This window comes from Paroedura picta, chromosome 14 (assembly GCF_049243985.1).
Source record: "Paroedura picta isolate Pp20150507F chromosome 14, Ppicta_v3.0, whole genome shotgun sequence".
NCBI lineage: Eukaryota > Metazoa > Chordata > Lepidosauria > Squamata > Gekkonidae > Paroedura > Paroedura picta.
The window spans coordinates 30,908,385-30,927,603 of record NC_135382.1 but is presented as its reverse complement, the minus strand read 5'-3'; the positions used below and the strand labels follow the sequence as shown (position 1 = coordinate 30,927,603).

The following is a 19,219-nucleotide window of genomic DNA, read 5'->3' as shown; positions in this document are numbered from 1 at the left end:
TGCTGCCCCCTTATTTTTTTTTTTTATAAATTGCTAGTGATTTTCAATTTCTCCCTTTTGACACTCCCCTCTGGTTTTTTTCCTCCTTTCTTCTAGCCTCTCTGCCGAAACCAATGCAGCTTTCTGAGTTTTCTCCGTTAACTCTGAGAATGGTATGCACTTGAAGCGTTCCTATCATCCAGGAAAAATCTCTGGTTTTTCTGGTTATCAGTCTCTGTTAAATCATTTCTGTTTCTGTTTCAGCTTGGAGGAGAGAGGAATACCTTGTTAACATTTAAGTGTGAGTTTCTTGAGGAGACGCCATTCCTTAGGAAACAGGTCTTTCACTTTGATTTCAAGGAAAATACCAGCAGCGAAGGCATGCAAATACTAAGGCCCTGTGCAGTATACTATTTGTTTATTTTCATTCGTAGTTCACCTTTTTCACTGAGACCCAAGTCAGATTACAAGTATGTATATCCTTAGAAAAAAAAAACCTTTTCATTCAATCAGTAAGCAATCTGCAAAAAGTGATAACACGAATAACATTTGACTCTTATCAGCAACAAAACCATGGAGTTGGGCTAAGATTGTAGAGCAGGGGGGAAATGCAGGCCAACATATCTGTTTAAGCGGCGTCAAAACAATCCGTGCAGGAAATACTTTATCCCTAATAGATCTCCCGGGATTACAACTGATCTCCTGCAGAGAGAGATCGGTTCACCTGGAGAAAACGGCTGCCTTAGGAAGTTGACCCTATGGCATTTTACCCCATTAAAATCCTTCCCCTCCCCCAATCCTGCCCTCCACATCTTCCGCCTCCCCCCTCCCTCCCCAAGTCTCCTGGCATTTCCAGACCCAGAGTTGGCAACCGTAATTAGAATCTGCCTCTCAGTATGGTTTACGGACGGACCGAAGCCAGAAGAACTCAAGGACACACGAATGACAAAATCTGAAAAAGGACTTCTCCCCCAAGATAGAGTGCTGTTTTTCAGATCAGAACACAGAAAGGATTGCAGGGGTAGTCAAACGGCGGCCCTCCAGATGTCCGTGGACTACAGTTCCCATGAGCCCCTCCCAGCTGGCAGGGGCTCATGGGAACTGTAGTCCACGGACATCTGGAGGGCCGCCGTTTGACTACCCCTGGCTTAGAGCATTATGAGAGAGGGCTTTGTCCGCATCCGCCTTTGCTTTTATCCTTTCCTCCCTCCAAACAGGGAGGCAAGCCCACTTGCAGCATCCTGCCCAAATCCCCTCCTCTCCCGTCCGCTGAACCAATAACGCTGAGATCACCGGTACAGAAATACTTTTGCTATTCCGGCCCCGCGCACCCCTGCGCGTGTGACGGAGATGGTTTGCTTCGCCTTTCCCCTTCTCTTCCTCCTCTCTCTCCTCCCCCGCCTCCATAGGGCGGATGGTACATTCCTCTGGTACAGCGTCCGGACCTGAGATCCATTCTCGAGCCAATTGCTGCTGGCAACCCAGCGGATGCTGACGGAGACCCAGCCGCGCCAGGGCCCTCCCGTCGCATTCTAGGGTGGCATGACACTTTTTGGCAGCAGGGAAGGGTGCTGGAGATGTAAGTATCGGCTGCGGCCCCCTGACCCCGTTGCGTAGCCTTGCGTGCGCGTTTCCCAGCCTTTCAATGCAAAACAAGATGGCAAAGATGCTCCCTTTGGAAGGCAAAATTGCAAGGAGGGGGGTGGGGTGGGGGTGGGGGGGAAGGGAATCTGAGAACGGGTGACAGCTCCCCCTCCCCCTTCGTTTCTCCCCTGAATCCCATAAAAATGGAGATGTTGTTTCCAGAGGAGGAAAAAAAAGGGGATTCGTTTCCTTGTGTTTCGATTTGGAGCGCCAGGAATTTCCGTCGTCGTCGTTCTCGCTTGCAAATGGAAGCCGGCCGCTCTGCAGAGAATGACTCTTAGTTGCCGGAAGAAAGTTAGATCCAGAGGGTGATGAGGAGGTGCAAGATCTGGAGTAGTTCCAGAGACGGCTAAGGCGACGGGGAGAGTGCGGTTGCTGCCCTGAGATGCCAGGCCAAACCAGAAGGGATCCTCTCAGCGGTTTGCGTTTGAAACCTCTGGATGAATGGGCACAGGATGCTAAGCCATAGGAATGCTCAAGAGCAATAAAAGAGTTGTCCCTCCATCCTGGGCATCTTTAGCCGACATCCCAAGGACCTGCCTTTCCTATCTATAAAATAAAATCGATTTGTATACCTAAACTTGCATAACAAAGGTAGCATTTTGGGGAGTAAACGGAGAATGAGAAGCCAGATGGAACAGGACCGAAGACACCAGGTTTCAATTTGTGGCTCTGCTACTAATTTGCTAAAGGGCCTTGGGAACTCCCTTGGCATCAACTTTCCAAGAGTCCCTTTAAAAGATTTTAGAAGCCCATGCACAGGTTGCAGAAGTGCTGGGAGAATTTAGTATCAACAACAACAGCAAGTGCTTTGCCGTTTCGGGCAGTTAATATAAAGCTGTCTCAAGCACACAGGAACCCCATTGATGTGGGGCCCAATCTCCTGAGGTGGCATGGGGTGGGGGGGGGGGGGAGAGAAGCGTTGGTATGAGGTAGCCTGAGAAAACAGTCTTCATTATACCTATTAAATATTTGCAAATGTCGTTCCCATTCTCTGTGCTACATTAATGCTCCAGTCCTAAGCATATTCACCCAGAGATAACATACTGACTTTAAAAATGATGGTTGTATCAGAATAGAATATGTGCAAGGTTTGCTGACTTCATTAAAATTTTAATTGGAGATCATATTCTATACATTTTAAAAAATATATATCTCAGCTGTAGGCGCAAGGAACTGCGCTTTTCTGAACAAAGAATTCTTATTTTTATGTGGCAACTTCAATATGCATGGTGCTTTGCAGACTAGAATAAAAAAGGCCCCTGCCCCAAGCAATTCGGAATCACCTACTGGCACCAGGAGAGGCCAAAGAAAACATGGAAGAAGACAGAAGCAGGAAAGAACATGAATCCTCCCTGGTTTGGAAAACAGAAGGTTTTGCCATGAAATAATGCTGCTACCAGAGCCTTGACCAGGCGCACTTTTGTTGGCAGGGTGATGTCTCTGCTTTTTAGGATGCAATCTAGATTTGCCATAGCTTTCCTCCCCAAGAATGAGGGCAAAAGAAGAAGGGGACGACAGAGAATGAGGTGGCTGGATGGAATCACTGAAGCGGTCGGTGCAAATTTAAATGGACTCCAGGGAATGGTAGAGGACAGGAAGGCCTGGAGGATCATTGTCCATGGGGTCGCGATGCGTCAGACACGACTTCGCACCTAACAATAACAGCAACAACAATGCTGCTAATTTAAGTCAGCCCTGATCTATAAATCTAATAATAATAATAATAATAATAATAATAATAATAATAATAATAATAATGTCCTAGGCTAGCCCAATCTTGTCAGATCTCAGGAGCTAAGCAGGGTCAGCCCTGATTAGTATTTGGATGGGAGACTTCCAAGGAGGAAGTCCTAAATCACTACATGAGGTAGGCAATGGTAAAACTTGCCTTGAAAGCCCTATGGGGTTAGCTGTGATTTGATCGCACTTTTGGCCTACTAATTTGAGCCATGGGCTTTGGAGGTGGGTGGACTTCCTTTGTGGGTGAGCCAGCATTCTGGAAGTCCCCTTGATCTCCCTTTTGGTACCACCTACACTGGCACCACCGTACATTTCAGCTCCCAGAATATGGATACCATAACGCCCTGAAAAGATGAATGAATTCTCCTTCCTGTGAAATGCAGAGAAGATGCAGAGAACTAAGGACTTCTGAGCAGGCATTGGGATTTGTTGGGCATCGTTTCATGGAGAGCCATCCTGAGCAGTGATTTCCTTGCCATCCTTTTTTCTCCTCCTCCCCTCTGCTGTTTCTCCCTCCTTCTCACGTCTTCCTCTTTCTCTAGATCTAGATATGGCCCGAGAACCTAAGCTGAGCCATACCAGACCCGGTCAGAAGAGGCAACATGGAGGAGGCCTGTACCAGTGAGTCAACCTAACCGTTCTTGTTGTGGGGAAGGGTGGCAAATGAGGATAAGCCCATTTTTGGAAACTGGGGATGCTCTACAGCTGATGTTCAGAGGCCTAGAGGAGAATGAAGAGCCTTTTCAGAATTAGTTTAAGGAAGGTAGTTGTGTTGGTCTGCAGTTTAGGTTGCCAGGTGTCCCTGGCCACCAGTAGGACCTTAGGGCTGGCCACTCCAGGATGAAAAACTCTTGGAGATTTGGTGGCAGAGCCTGGGGAGGACAGGGACCTCAGTGGGTGCAATGGCATACAGCCCACCCACCAAAGCATCCATTTTCTCTAGAGGAACGGATCTTTGTAGTCTCTGAGTTGCAATTTAGGTAGATCCCCAGGCCCCACTTAGAGGCTGGCATCCCTATCTGCAATAGAAGTGCTAGACTCGAGTCCAAACTTTGAGTCTTGAAAGCTTATACCTTGCAAATATTGTTGTCCTCTGTGGTGCTTCCAGACTCCAAATCTAGCTATTACCTGATCAGGTTGAGAAATACCTGGAGACTTTGGGGGGTGGAAAGAGGAGTGGGTGGGATGAAGGGGCAGGGAGGGAGTATAACGCTATGGAGTCCACCTTTCAAAGCAGCCATTTTCTCCAGGGGAACTGATCTCTGTCATCCAGATATGAGCTGTTTTTATTTATGCATTTGTTTAGGGATTTCTTTACTGCTCCCTTGTGACTAGTTGCCTATAATTCCAGGGGATTCTCCAGGTCCCACCTGGGAACTGGCATCCCAAGTTAGGAAAAGGAGGAGGTGGCGAGGCTACAACGGGGCCTGCCTAGAATAGCTGGGACACTCCTGTCTTTTCGATTCAGCGTAGCGAAGCATGAGCGTTTCAGGAGTGTGTGTAAAGAACCGGGATAGGAACAAAGAGTGTTGCGGCCTCAGCATGGAACATCCAGTCCCCAGGTTCCCTCTCTGCTGTTGCCCTCAACAGCAGCAAATCCCGTTTCAGACAGAGATGGTGTATCCAGCTGTGGTACAGATGGAAATATATCTCCCTCCCACTCTGGTAATCATCCAAGAACCCTTCTTTTTCTTGCTGTGTCCGGGAATCGCTGGGCATCTTTTGAAAAAAGGAATCCGGGCCTTGCACGCTCAGCTGTCATAGATCTCTGCATGAAATCAGAATGGGCAGAAGTCGACCGCAACGAGAAGATAATGCTGGCCATGTTAGTCTGTAGGAGCAACACAAGATAGCCGTCCAGTGGCACCTTAAAGCAGGGGTAGTCAAACTGCGGCCCTCCAGATGTCCATGGACTACAATTCCCAGAAGCCCCTGCCAGCATTCGCTGGCAGGGGCTCCTGGGAATTGTAGTCCATGGACATCTGGAGGGCCGCAGTTTGACTACCCCTGCCTTAAAGGCTAACATTAGCTACTCCAGCATGTCCAGTCAAGGGAGCTCTGACTCACATGAGGCTGGTGTGAATGTTTGGTTGCTACCGGCCTCCTGTTTTACTCCACCACCAGAAGAGAAAGAAGAACCCAGAGAGGGAAAGACTAACTGTTTGAGCAAATGGTTCTGGCGACAAAGTGCACAAAAGAACAGACCAGAGGGCCTGTTCACATGGTCATTGCGCCCCTGTGGTAGCTGCAAGAGTTGCATGGGAACACCCTGCAACTGCTGATTCTCAGCCCCTGACCAGCTCCCCAGCTAAAGTTTGGCAGTAAGCAGGTATGATGTTTGATTTTTGATGTCGCTAACAAGCGTGAAATCTTTTGGCCAGAGACACACTGTTACAGCCTACAAGTCTAAGAAAAGGGCTTTGTATTGTGTCTATATAGGCCTTCCATGCTTGGAGTTATCAGGGGTAGCCCTTAGTATGGAAAGTAGGTAGTGCAATAAAGGGGGTCTCACCCCAAATCTCAAGCCAAGAGGCTTGAAGGACATCTAGCGTTGCCTAATGATGGTTTCAGGGTCAGCGCCTGGCTCTTCCACTATGTCCCCCAAAGAATGTTAAGGTCACGGAATCATAGAATCATGGAGTTGGAAGGGACCTCCAGGGTCATCTAGACCAAAACCTCCTTAAGATCCCTGGCCTAAAGGAAATGAGATTGGCCTGCAAGACAGAGCTGCTCCGCCAGGCATAAGCCTGCCCAAATAGATCATCGGAAGTGCTGAAAGAGAGGAAGATCTGCCCTCTGAGAATCTTGATCCCCCCCCCCCCCAGCTCAAATTAGGCAGGGGCTACCGTGAGTTACAAAAATGTTTTCATGTTAATAGCCAAACAGGAAGGGCGGGCTATAAAAATAAAGTTGTTGTTGTTGTTATATCTGATTGTTTAAAACTATGTCGTTACCTACCCTATCTAGGAAGGGCAGGATACAAAAATGAAGTTTGTTGTTGTAGTTATTTTCTGCTGCTGCTACCACCCCCTGCCTACTCATTTGCCACATTACCCTACCCCTGCTGCCCCCATTGCCTGGTGACACTGGGGAAAGGTCTGCAGGCAGCTGTGAGCAAGGGTGGTGTGTGTGTGTGTGGGGGGGGGATGCTTATGATCAAACAAGGGAAGGACATGCAAACAGGTGAGTGGGAGGGAAGGTCATGAGTGCTGGGTGGTGGACAGAGAATGGGAAGGGGTTTTTCTCAGAAATCTCTTTCCAGGGTCCACTGAAACCAGGAACCAGCCCTGGATGGTTTGACGATTAATCCATCCCAGCATGCACTGTGGGTTCTCGATCAGCTATGGCTGCCTCTTGGTTCTGCAGTGCATGAAGACTGGAAGGGAGAGGAGTGTGCATCTTTCCAGGCCTTCTTGCCACGAGGAGGGGGGGAAGCCGCCTAGAGCAGGGGTAGTCAAACTGCGGCCCTCCAGATGTCCATGGACTACAATTCCCAAGAGCCCCCTGCCAGCATTGGCTGGCAGGGGGCTCTTGGGAATTGTAGTCCATGGACATCTGGAGGGCTGCAATTTGACTACCCCTGGCCTAGAGTGACACAAAACCTGATTTCCCAGTAAAAAATGATGACGTTGATTCTCCGACTGCAACATAAGATTTTCCCCTTCCCAGCATCTGTTGGGTGGAAACTCCACGTACTTGGCTTTGGAATTGAGGAGGGGAAGCTAATTTTAGTCCAGATGTGCTGATAACAACTGCAGCGATTTGTGCCCCGAGTTTTTTCCTCTTGCTGGCTCTTTCTATGCTGCATCTATGCTAAGGACGTGCCCAGAGCTAGTCCTGATTCAGTGTGTGGCATATTTTCGCCCAACGTTGCTTAAGCAACATGTACCAAGCTACGAGGCATGATTTGCCATTCCAGTTCGAGAGCAGAAAGAACCGTGACTGCTACTTCCCTTGCTACTGTGTGTACTGTGTCCAGATTCATATTTTACAGAATTTTAGTTCTGTGAGGTCAGGGAACACTCAGCCCCAAATCCCTCTGATTTTAACCCTGTTTATGGTACTGGATGCACATTTATAGTATAGATGTGCTCATTGTTAGACATGTGCTTGTCACTTATTCGAATCTGTGTCTTGGCTGTGCATATTAAGTGTCACAAGTTCTCGCAGAAAGCAAAGCACTCCCTCTTTAAAAAATGTTTATTTTTAATTTAAAAATGAACAAAGACTTTGTTATCAGAATAAATTTGCATAGCTTTCTCCACAATCCTTTATCTCAAAACCTATGCGTGCTTTTACATTTGCTGATGCAGAATCTACAAAGCTTTGTTGGCATCAGTTTCGAATGGGACTAGGAAGGCATGAGAATCCAGGCTAAGGAGGCCTTTGGCTTTCGCCAGTTTGATTTTTTTTTTAACTATTCCAAATGCTGGCCCATCAGCAACAAGGTGGAGTGAAGAGAGGTAATTACTTGTCTGGACGATCTTGTTTCCCCGTGTTTCCAGTAAAGGACAGCCTGTGTCCTGTTTTATCACAGCTTTGCATCTTCCTGGTTGGCCCCTGCCCAAGCAGGGTTTCTTCCGTTGCCAATAAAGCAGATTACAACCCTGGGATTAAGTGGGTTTATTGCATGTATTTATTTATATAGCTGGTAATGAAAATTATTTGACTGCAGCTGTTTTGGTCAGGAAGGCAGTAGGTTGCTTTTCCACCTCCTTGATGGAATTTGGGAGCCCCCAGCCAACAGTAAACCCAGTCTAAAATTTCTCAGAATCAAGAGCCAACCAAGGCATTGACTAAATCAGGTGCGGAATTGAACTGCCATGTATGCTGCCCTGATGTTCATTGAAAGGGATAAAAAAACTGCACAAGAGAGATGTTGTGAATTGAAGTTCTAAGTCCCAAGCCACCTGGTTAGCTATCTTCCTTATGATTTCTCTAAGACTGGAGAAGGCTTTTCATAGGGCTGCTGTTATGGTCCTATCAAAGTACTGTTTTGGTTGTTGTCTAGATTTTCCTCTGTATGCTATACATTCAAATCAACTTTATTATTATTATTATTATTGATTGCCCCTCTCTGCAAGCAGACTCAGGGACGTTTGCAAAATAGTTAAAACATTCAAAATCAAAATATAAAACATCCTACAATTAAAATTCCCCCATCCCCACATCTCTTGGGCCAATTTATGTGTCATAGCTCCCCACCCAAAGGATCCTGGGAACTGTAGTTTAATGAGATTCCTGGACAGATGGAATGACTGTCCAACCATCATGAGAACATCATGCAACCACACCTAAAACAGTGAGATGGGAGGCAGTAAAATGAAGCCTGGAAAAAAAAATGCTTCAACAGCTGCCTTACAGTTCTAACTGGCCCTCTAAAAGAAAGGCCGAGAAGCCAAGAGATAGGACCAGCGACCTAACAGATGGAAACCTGGAAAACAAAAGGACTGAACAAAGAATCCCAAAATAACTTTCAGGGGGAAACAATAGCCACGCAGCAGCTTCCCCCAAATTCCTGGCTTCAGCTCTCCTCATGCCTGCCAGTGTGCAGCCTAGACGTGCCTTTAAAAGGAGGAGTGTTGCTATTGCGGTCCCAGCATGAGCCATTGTTAAATCCCCCCTGACATACCACAGGTCTCTTTGTCCTGCAATCCGCAGCTATGCATCTTGGGAGGTAACGTAGTAAACATTCCCAAGCCTCCAGGTCTCCCTTTCCATTTGGGCACTGCGCGGATTTGGCATTGCTGAAGAACTGGGCCCTTCCCAGGCATACAGTAAAGCCCGTGAAAGAGCAACAGGGAATTTATGATGGCAGGAACATTCATAGGCAATCCACCCCCGCCCCACCACTGTGTCGTCTGTCCAGTGTCCTGCTTTCTCTCTCGGGCTCTTGTCTACAAGAGCTCATGCTACAATAAATTGTTTTGCCTCATAACGTGGCATCTGCCTTTCTGCTTTTGTGCCACTATTGACTAAATGCAGCTGCTCTTCCAGAAGTGGCCCTCGGAATCTCCGGTCTGCTGGAGTAGAAGAAGTAGGGATATGACTCAGAGAAAACCATGCCCCGAGCAGAGCGCTGTGTATGTTCTTGCTCCCAAAATAATCATGAGCTGACATTAACCCACTAGAATTCTCTGGTCTGGATAAATGGCGCAACTAAGTATTGCATATGTTGGGCAAAAATTTATTCTATTTTCGCCAGACATGAGGAAGGCAAAGATCTGTACCTACCCATCAGAAATCCCACTAGAAACTCCTTTTGAGTTTTTGAGACTTTGTCAAGGATTTCCAATGCACTTTCAAGGTCTAATCATGTGGTCAGCAGGACTTAAAAATTGCCTTGGTGGTCCCTTTCACATTACCTTTCTAAACCGAATGGCCTAGTTCCGAAAAAATTGATACAGGGACGGAGGTTTCATGCCCCACATTTCGTTCTGTTAATGTGCTAACTCTGATCTGTCCATTTCAAAAAGTGGCACAAATTTTCCCCCACCAGTTTTCATGGCATGATCTTCCTCAATTTTTTTTTTAACGTTCTATAGCACTAGATCAATATAGTGGTGCCAAGGCACCTCAGTAGTACTGCTGTAGCATTGGAGCGCTGTATTGGTTTAGCGCTATAGCATTTGGAACATTGGAAAAACCGAGAAAGATCTCACCGCAAAAGAAGCTGAGGGGGAAAAGTGGCATTGTAGGACATTTTAAACAGCACACCAGTGATCCAGAAGTACAAAGAGGAGGTGAAAACATAAGAAAGCAATTTCCCTCAAAAATGGCTCAATCACACTTTGTTAACCAGACACAAGTAGCTTTGTATGAAAAACCAAATAAAACCCATTAGCAGCTGGTTACTAAAATGGAAATGACAAAAAAAAAACCCAACAACAATCAACATTAGCAACCAGCTACTAAAATCAAATGCAAAGATTGTTTGAAAGGAGATGTTGTTTTGGGTTTTTTGTAGCAGAATGGTCAGAATGGTGAATCATGTCTTCCATTAGCGCACAAAAATACTGTCTATTAAGGAGATGACGTGTACCAAGAGAGAATATTCGTCTGCCTATCTCAAGTTATTCACTTCGCTGTTAGTTCTCCAACGCCAGAGAAGCCCCTGTGCATACAGAGCACTTTTTAAATTTATTTTGGAAACTTCCATGAAAAATTTTGGGAGAATAAGAACCTTGCACCCTCTTTCCCCTTTCCTAATACAGTCACTGATCTCAAAGGGCCAGTGGGAGCCTCATTTTGGACAAAATGCCCTTCCCAGCATGGTGTGCGGCCATAGTTAAGAACGGTGAGCTTGTATCTGAACAACCTGGGTTCAAATCCTGTCATGCCATGGAAAACTGCTGGATGACTTGGGTCCAGTAACACTCGCTGGGCCGAATGTACCTTGCAAGGTGCTTGTGAAACGGGGAAATGATGCAAGCCTCATTGGATCCACATTGGGAGAAAGTGACAGACTATAATTTAATTGAATAAATATTAAAATTTAAATGGTACCCAATCTTTACCAGTGAAGATGGGCTCTCGGTCCATGTCAGGACCATTTTGAAAGGTCCTGCCAGCTCTCCGGAGCAGGGGTAGTCAACCTGTGGTCCTCCAGATGTCCATGGACTACAATTCCCATGAGCCCCTGCCAGCAAATGCTGGCAGGGGCTCATGGGAATTGTAGTCCATGGACATCTGGAGGACCACAGGTTGACTACCCCTGCTCCAGACTACAGCCTTGTCGTTGTTCCGTGACTTAAATGCTAATCGAGGGAACCTGAGCAGGCAGGATGAAGGGACTGTCCCAAGTGCACACTGCACTGTCGTCACAACTATTGCTAAGTGGAGAAAGCCAGGCAGTCTCTTCTCTTTTTGGCACCCGCACGTAAGCTCCAGAGATTGATGGCCGAAAGTCACGCTGAGGGGGAGAGGCTTCCGGGAGGAAGTGAAGCTGAAAAAATTTCAATTATTCTGCAAAACATTCCAAGCATATGTCTGGCAACTCAGCTCCCACACACTCCCCCATGGGATGACAATCACTTTCCGGCTCCCTGGACAGAATATTTATGGATAGAATATATATATATATATCCCTTACCCCGAATACGTAACCCAACAAAAAGATGGAGGGAACATGGCTTCCTCAAAAGCTCCTTTCACTCCCAAATTCTGGGCACATTTCTGGGTGATGGGGTGACCTTTTTTTCGTTTTGGTGAATTCTATTGTGTGGTAGTAGAAAAAGGAGGCTGGAAAAAGGATCCTTGTGGCATTCAAGCTCATTCCAGGACAGGGCCCAGGCTAGCTCGTTTCCTAGGGAACCAAATCAAACCAGTACATCAAATGCAGAGGAGGGGGATCCTGTACCCTCCGAGAGTTGTGTAGAAAAGGGACAGTTAGCTAGGGCTGTCTGTTGCATAACCTGTCAAATGAAAAAAACCTCCTCTTCTACATGGATATTAAAGCTCAAGGCTTTCTCACTGGAAGCTATCTTTGCCTTTGGCGCCAATTCAGCCCACAAGTATTTCTCCAGAACCTTCTTTCTGTTCCTTCCCCCAAATTTTCTCTCTTGTGAGTTGTGACCGGCACGTCAGTGTCATTCCAGGGAGGCATTCTTGCAGACAGCTTCTACCCACTGATCTGAGGGATGCCGAAACGACTGACCATGAAATTTAACTTCAAAAATCTCGAAGTGAAGAGCAGCGGAATGACAGGGCTTACGCCGCTCCTGCAGGGTCAGGATTCTCCACCGAACCTCAAAGCCGCTTCCCCAAAAAGTCTCAAAAAGGGGATGTGAAAGCGTTTTGCACACTAACATACGAGGAGTCCTGAGGATCTTGTCCCTTCACACACAATTCTCACAGATTAGCCTCCTTCTCATAGGGTAGCACAGGAGTCATTCTGCACACACTGGATAATGCGTTTTGAATGCTCTTTAGAAGTAGATTTTGCACAGTAAGATCCAGCTGCAAAAGCACATTGAAAGTGCATTATCCAATGTGTGCGGAATGATGTCACGTAGCCCCCTCACACACACACACCTGGGCTCTGTGACAGCCAAGCTACGTGCCTGTAGTATCCTGTCTATTTACACATTGGTTTTCTGGCTCCCTTCCCCCCTCCTTCTCTATCCATTCCCTGGTTGTTTAGCTTTCAGCTTTGTTCTGGCCTTCAAAGTGCCAGCTCTGAATATTATGGCTGGAGTCAAATGTCCGCAGCTGCTTATTAGCAGTGAGACATCATAATTGTTGTGTATGGAGACTGAGCTTGAGGTTTTCGGCAGAATCGGAACTCTGCACTTGCATCAGGCGATGCATGCTTAGATCCTGACCACAGGATCCAGTCAACTTAAAAAGAAACTGATCTATAGTGCACACTGGGGGGAAGATCCTTTTGCATGTAGATAGGTTGGAGTTTGTTGGGGTTTCTTCAGTTCAGTTTTGCCTCTTTAATAAAGAGCTGAAATGAACTCCCAGTGTAGGGGGTGGGTGGGCTGTTCATCTTTCTGGCCTACGTGAGTCAGAGTGGCGGAATGGAGGCGGATCAAAAGGAGGGCCAAGGATGTAGGTAGTGATGTCACTTCCGGGTGTGTGGCAGGAAGCATGGCCAGCTGACATCATTTCCGAGGCTCCTCAAAGTCTGAAACATTATTTTAGGGGCTCCTCCATGGTCAGAAGGTTGGAAAAGGCTGCATTAGGGTGTACCTCTTTCGGGAGAGACTTGTAGTTTACATGTAGAATCGTAGAATAAGGCGGCTGGCACATGGCAAGTCCCACCCAACCACATTGGAACCCAGGCATCTCCCCTTAAAAGGTTCTCAGGAAGCAGATGCAAGGGAAAACCCTTCTCTGCCCAAGACCCTGCGGAGCCACACCAGTTAGCATAGGCAACACCCAGCTAGGTGGCTAACATTTTGATGTAGTACAAAGCAGCTTCATATGCAAGGAATCCTTTAATATATACCAGGGATGGCCAAACTGGCTCTCCAGATGTCCATGGACTACAATTACCATGAGCCTCTGCCGGCATGGTGCTGGCAGGTGCTCATGGTAATTATAGTCCATGGATGTTTGGCGAGCCACAGTGTGGCCACCCCCAGTATATATGCGGGTACCATCTGGGTAGTGATAGGGTGACCAGTTCGAGAAAACCTGCAAGGAGTTTGCACTGAATCACCTGCATTATTTCCTCTTTTGCAGCAGCAGTGATCTGGACTATGAGGTCTACAAAGAGGATTTTCCATACAGGTAGGTATAGTCTCTTGGTCTCCCTCCCTCATGGTCTATTCTTTCTTAATTCCTTGCAATGTCATTACCGTGAAAGGGGGTGTAATTTTGCACGTGTCCAGGCTGCAATATATACCCTTCCCTGGAATCTGAGATACTCTGTTGGAGGAACCATCCAAGTGGCCTTTCCCCCTCTTCTCCTTGTAGAGTCTATGAGTACCAGAAGATCCCTCCTCTTATCAGTCACATCCCTGTCAAGACCAAGCGAAGCCACCTAGGGGCTGGGGGGAAGAGCACGCTGGGCCATCACACAGGGTTGAAAAGCGGCAGCAACTCCACAGCAGGTCGTACGAAGTGTGAGTATTTGGGGGGGGGGGGAAGACTCTGGAGGGGGGCTCTGACGTCAAGGACCCCCCTCCCGCCTATTTTCACCCTAGTTTCAGGAGCAAGACGTACCTAATGTTGAAAAGTCATGAAGCTCTGGTGTTTTTAATGATATTTTTGTATATCTGCACACTAGACAATAAATAGCTGTATTTTATTTTTTGTGTGCTCAATCTTTGGGCTCCCGGCTTTATTTTCAGGGCTAGATTCTTGTTCCCTTTTGGTTTGGCCCATAAACATACATCGGGGAGCTTATGAGACACTCCCCTCCCCCAGTGCCCTTAGCTCAATTTTGCATCCCACTTTTTGCTTTTTGAAAGAAGTCAGTGTCGTGACACGTGCCTATGATTTGCAGTTCTCCCATCCACAGCAGATGAACGAACTGCAGGCACAACTCAATAGCATGTCCCTTCCCTGGGCCTCTGCAGAAGGACACAACTGCGACGTCACCCTCCTGTGCCGTTCTTTCTTTGCAGTGCAAGCAGAGGAGTTACACTCCATCAAAGGAGAGCTAAGTCAGATCAAAGCTCAGGTGGACAGTTTACTGGAGAGCCTGGATCGGATGGATCAGAGACGGGAACATCCTACCGGTGAGGTGGTGGTTTGCATGCACGGAAGTAGCCGGGAGTGCCTTATTTTTTATTCATGTGGTCCTTCGACTAATTGGAGGTGGGCCCCGAAGCACGCCTTCCCCCCCCCCCCGTCCCGTTACTTCATCCCCCCCGGCCCTTTACAACACACTTTGGGTGTCATTGTCTCCCATCACTCCCAGATGGGACTATCTCGTTGCAGAGAAACAAGCTCAGGGTTCCCATTGATTTGTCGTTGTCATGAGTTAAAATTTCCATGAAAATAAAATGTTCCTTCTGTTCATTGTTGTGCCGTGTCTGTATCTTATTTTGCAGGGATGTTTAAACATTACCATAGCGATCAGAGAGCGTTAGGGCAGTGGTTGAGAGTAGAGGAGTAAACTACCTCCCGCCACACCAGGCCTCAGTAAAAGGCGTTGAGTGGTCCCCGGTGATAAAAAGGTTGGGGACCACTGTTGTATAGCATCATCTATAGACCTCTACTGGATATTTTGGAGAGCTGTCGCTAGGCTGAATAGAAAGAACAGACTCCCTATCAGGCAGCTCTCCTGTGTACCACCCCTGATCTTCCCTCCTCCCACAGGCTCCAAGGAAGGCAAGAAGAAAAACCTATCCGGTGGGGAATCCTCATACTCAGCAGGGGATACGTGCCGGAAGAAGGAGAGCGCGGAAAACGACGGCCACACCCCTACGCAGGAGGTCGACAGTGCTGATGAGAGCACAGATACTGAAGAGGCGGTAAGGAGATGGCTTTGGGCTCCCCTTTTCCTATTGCCTTCAACTTTTCCGACATTATCAGCTTTTCCCATGATTCTTCTCTTCCCACCATGTGACCCACTCAGCGTAGCTATTTTAGCTTCTAGGGATAGTTCAGGCTTGATCGTTCAGGGCCCATTTGCTTGTCTTTTCGGAGGTCCGTGGTATCCGTAGCACTCTCCTCCAGCACAAAGGAATCTTTCTTTGTGTCAGGGTTATTTTTTTGGCGGGGAGGGAAAATGTTTGTGAATTCGCTTCTCTATTGTCCTTTCCTCCCAGCATGCCCAGAGATTGCTGCTCATTCCACAGTAACCGAAGTCAAATTGCGTTTTCGGAGCTAACACGGGGGAGGGCCATGATTCCATTAGCGGAAAGCCTGCTTCTCCCGAGCAGAGACAAATTAAAGGCATGAAGAGGCTAATTAAGCCAGGCTGGCAGTTTTGCATCTTATTATGTGCCCCAGCACACTTGTACCCCACCCCCGAGGATTTTGGATCTAGGAGCTAGAACAGCACGACATCCTTCTTCCCCCGGTGCTAATTCCACTGGGTACAGAGGGAGGGAAGAATGGTTGGTGGTATTAAAACATCCCCGAAGCTGAGAAAGGCAGGCACCATTTCCCAGTGCAGTGGAAACAAACAAGCAAATCCAGAACTGTGTGGCAGTGCAGCTTCCGCACCAAATTAAATGACTCACGGTGCTATGCAGTTTAAAGGAAAGATGCTCTTTTCGGCATTACTGCAGTCTCTCCCACGGCATCCTCTTCCATCTAATTAGAGCGGCGTAACAAACCCCATTATTCCTGTAACAATAGCCCTTTTCTATTTAATTCACATATGTGCTGCATTTATACAGTCTTTCTCCCCATTGGGGAGCCAAAGTGGTTTACATCGTTCTCCAGGCCTGTTTTATTCCCACGTCTGTTTTATTCAGCTGGTACCCCGGTTCAGTAGAAGGCAGCTTCATGTGCTCGTAGGACTGACAACACCCTGGTGAGGCTGACCCTGTACTGAGCAGGGGTTGCTAGAAGTGAGTTGTAATTTATGTAGTCTTTTTTAACTCATCTAGACCAGGGGTAGTCAATCTGTGGTCCTACAGATGTCCATGGACTACAATTCCCATGAGCCCCTGCCACCAAATACTGGCAGGGGCTCATGGGAATTGTAGTCCATGGACATCTGGAGGACCAAAGGTTGACTACCCCTGATCTAGATCCTTCCAATGGTGTTTGGACTTCCGTTTGCAATCAGCTCAGTTCAGCATAGTATGGGGAACGGCATTCTTTGCATGTCTGCATAAGGGAAGGCGTATGATGGAAACCACTTTGGCCCTCAAAACTTTGGGATGATTTCTTGGGACTATTATTTATTTATTTTATACCCCACCTTTCTCCGCAAAGCGGCTCATGCCATTCTCGTCTGTTTCACCCTTACAACCATCTTGGCAGGCTGAGAGCGTGTGACCGGCCCAAGGTCACCCAGCAAGTTTCCAAGGTCAGGCTGAGAATTCCCGGATCTGAGCCTGATATTTTAACCACTACAACCCCCTGGTGCCCGTCTCTCCGCACCACAAGCCCTCCAATCTGCAAACTGTGATTTCACAACTCCCAGAGCCATGACTTCTCAAGAGAAGAGTGGATAAAAACCATCTTGTTTCTTTGCAGGCGAGAAATCACTCGTTGGATCCCGAGAGCAGCCATTAAGCGCCCTGAAGCACCGTCATCCCTTGCCCAGCATCCCCCTTTCCTGTGTTTTGTATTTCTTTCAATGCCTCCAAGCTAGCGGTGCGTCAGCGAATGTCAACACTCCGTGCTGATGCAGAGACAAGCGCAAGGGTCAGCCTCCCCTCCCAGCACCTTTCTTTGGTCTGGAAAAGAGAGAGTGAGACTCGTAGGACGTGCTGAAGGAGAGGAAGCAATGTGTTTTTTTTGTTGTGAAAACTTAAATATGCCAACCTGGGAAGAGGGTGGGGAAAGCAGGCGATAGGACTGCACAACCAAACCAACCCACCATTAAACAGAAATAAAAGCAGTAGCAGTCTCCTATGGCTATGATGTTTTGTTCAGGTGTACCGGCTAAATTAAGTAGCTTGGACAACAGCCACAAAACCGGACTGTCTTATGTCAGATTCTGGATCTTTGCATTCTCATTTCACTGCTTATTTATTAAAACATTTATATCCCACTTTTCCTTGTGGTTCGAGGAGGCTTAGAAGAAGAGTTGGGTTTTATACCCCGCTTTTCCCCAAGTCTCAAAGTGGCTTATAATCGTCTTCCCTTCTCCTCCTCCCAACAGGCACTTTGTGAGGTAGGTGGGGCTCAGAAAGTTCTGAGAGAACAGGGACTGGCTTCATGAGAAAAGAGCAGGGAATCCAACCTGGTTTCCCAAATTATAGAGTCAACCCCTTGCAACCACTTCACCACACTGTGAACCACTACACTCAGCAAAGATCCCCACTTTTCAGTTTCCTGCTCGGACCTGTGAGTTGGCTACTTCCTAGCATCTATGTCTTGAAAACATCAGGCTAACACAATTATTTGATCACAGTTGGTGAAACCAAAAACGCCCTCATGTAGGAGGCAGGCTACCGTAAAATACAAAACCACCTCATGGCATCATCCTCAATGACAAACGGGGGAGTGCTGCATCTGACTACATCACGGAAGTATTTTTGATCTGATCAAAGGCCCGGTATTAAATGCTCAGAGCCTGGTGGGCTATGTCCTCTTCCTCTGGCAGTAGTCCTTCACGCATGGCCTCTGCCACGTGCCCCCACCCACAAGCTTCCGAGCAAGGCTGTTGGGGGGGGGGGGGGGAGTCTTGTTAAAAAGGCCTCATCCCAGAGTCAGGGCCGACATCAGCATCCATGACGTGGGGCTTCTGGCAGGTCCGACTATGGTCGTCGTCCCTCCCCTCACCTGCTCCATGCGCCAAATGTTCACATTGCTCAAGTGACTGGAGAAAACACAGGCTAGTGCAAGTGTTTGTGAGCCTGGGCGGTGGTGGGATGGCTCACACTCAGGCAGGGGAAGGACACACGGGCAAGTAAGAATCATATTAGCTCGGGTGCGGCGGCCTAGAAAATAATTTTTAAAAAATACAGGTGGTTGGGAAGGAAGGTGTGTGGGGAAGGCCTGAAGCTGAGCAGGGGAGAGGAGTGAGCCCCTGAGAACTCTTTGCCTGGGGTCAAACCCAGCCCTGCCGTGGGTCACGGCTTTAGAAGTCTCCCCCATAGTGCTTATCTACCAGTGTCCAGAGGCATACTCCTGCCCCACGGACCACTTAAAAGGTTCTTTTAAAAGTAAAAAATCCTAAAGTCCCCCAATGGAGGTGCCCTCTCACTTGCTTGGTGGAGACACGAGATCACCGTATCCCTAAGGAAAACATCCTAGGCCGAAGTCAGTGATGAAATTTGGGAGCCAGAAACGGTGAATTAGACAGATTAGCACAGGCTAGGCCCGCCCACAATCTCGAAGGCCATCTCCCAACCAAAGCTAAGCCTAGATAGATAGAACAATACCTTTTAGCACCTTTCCTGCATATCCCCTTCTTTCCTGGTTCCCTTACTATTTATTTACTAAGCACCAACTCTAGACTGCACGCTCCTTGTAGCGGGGATAGGCCGCAGCCTCTGTAAAACTATATGCCTATTGATATGAGATGAATAAGGAAAACAAGCACCACTACTCTGCTTTTCTTCCAGGATGACAAATTCTCAAAACGTGGCTGGGAGAGCCACAAGATCATCAGATCCTTGTAAATCTGGCCCAAGTCTCTTTGCATCCGGAAACATCCGGAAACGTTAGAGAGACTTTACACATTTAACCGGAAGCCTTTGCTAAAGCCATATTCATGACTCTATACCAGGGGTGGCCAAACGGTGATTCTCCAGATGTCCATGGACTA

General features: G+C 47.5%; 1 protein-coding gene across 2 annotated transcripts; it reads left to right on the top strand.

Moving 5' to 3' along the window:
• Positions 1-1,280: 1,280 nt before the first annotated feature.
• Positions 1,281-17,353, top strand: LOC143823662 (RNA-binding Raly-like protein). Of its 2 annotated transcripts, none has more exons than XM_077310186.1 (7): positions 1,281-1,558; positions 3,909-3,987; positions 13,561-13,605; positions 13,792-13,940; positions 14,445-14,558; positions 15,142-15,296; positions 16,978-17,353. In XM_077310186.1, the coding sequence occupies exons 1-7, from the start codon at positions 1,522-1,524 to the stop codon at positions 17,014-17,016; spliced, it is 618 nt and encodes a 205-aa protein (XP_077166301.1). In that variant the 5' UTR covers positions 1,281-1,521; the 3' UTR covers positions 17,017-17,353. The 2 variants fall into 2 exon arrangements, with proteins under 2 accessions (XP_077166301.1, XP_077166300.1); XM_077310185.1 differs by having other exon boundaries at positions 1,288-1,558; positions 13,558-13,605.
• Positions 17,354-19,219: the final 1,866 nt, after the last annotated feature.

What these genes read in the sequence shown, in the direction of transcription:
- LOC143823662 (XM_077310185.1), top strand. Translation starts at nt 1,522, where the DNA reads ATGACACTTTTTGGCAGCAGGGAAGGGTGCTGGAGAT. An exon ending in AAAGAGGATTTTCCATACAG is followed by an intron (nt 13,606 to 13,791) that starts GTAGGTATAGTC and finishes TTCTCCTTGTAG; the next exon opens with AGTCTATGAGTACCAGAAGA. An exon ending in GAGACGGGAACATCCTACCG is followed by an intron (nt 14,559 to 15,141) that starts GTGAGGTGGTGG and finishes CTCCTCCCACAG; the next exon opens with GCTCCAAGGAAGGCAAGAAG.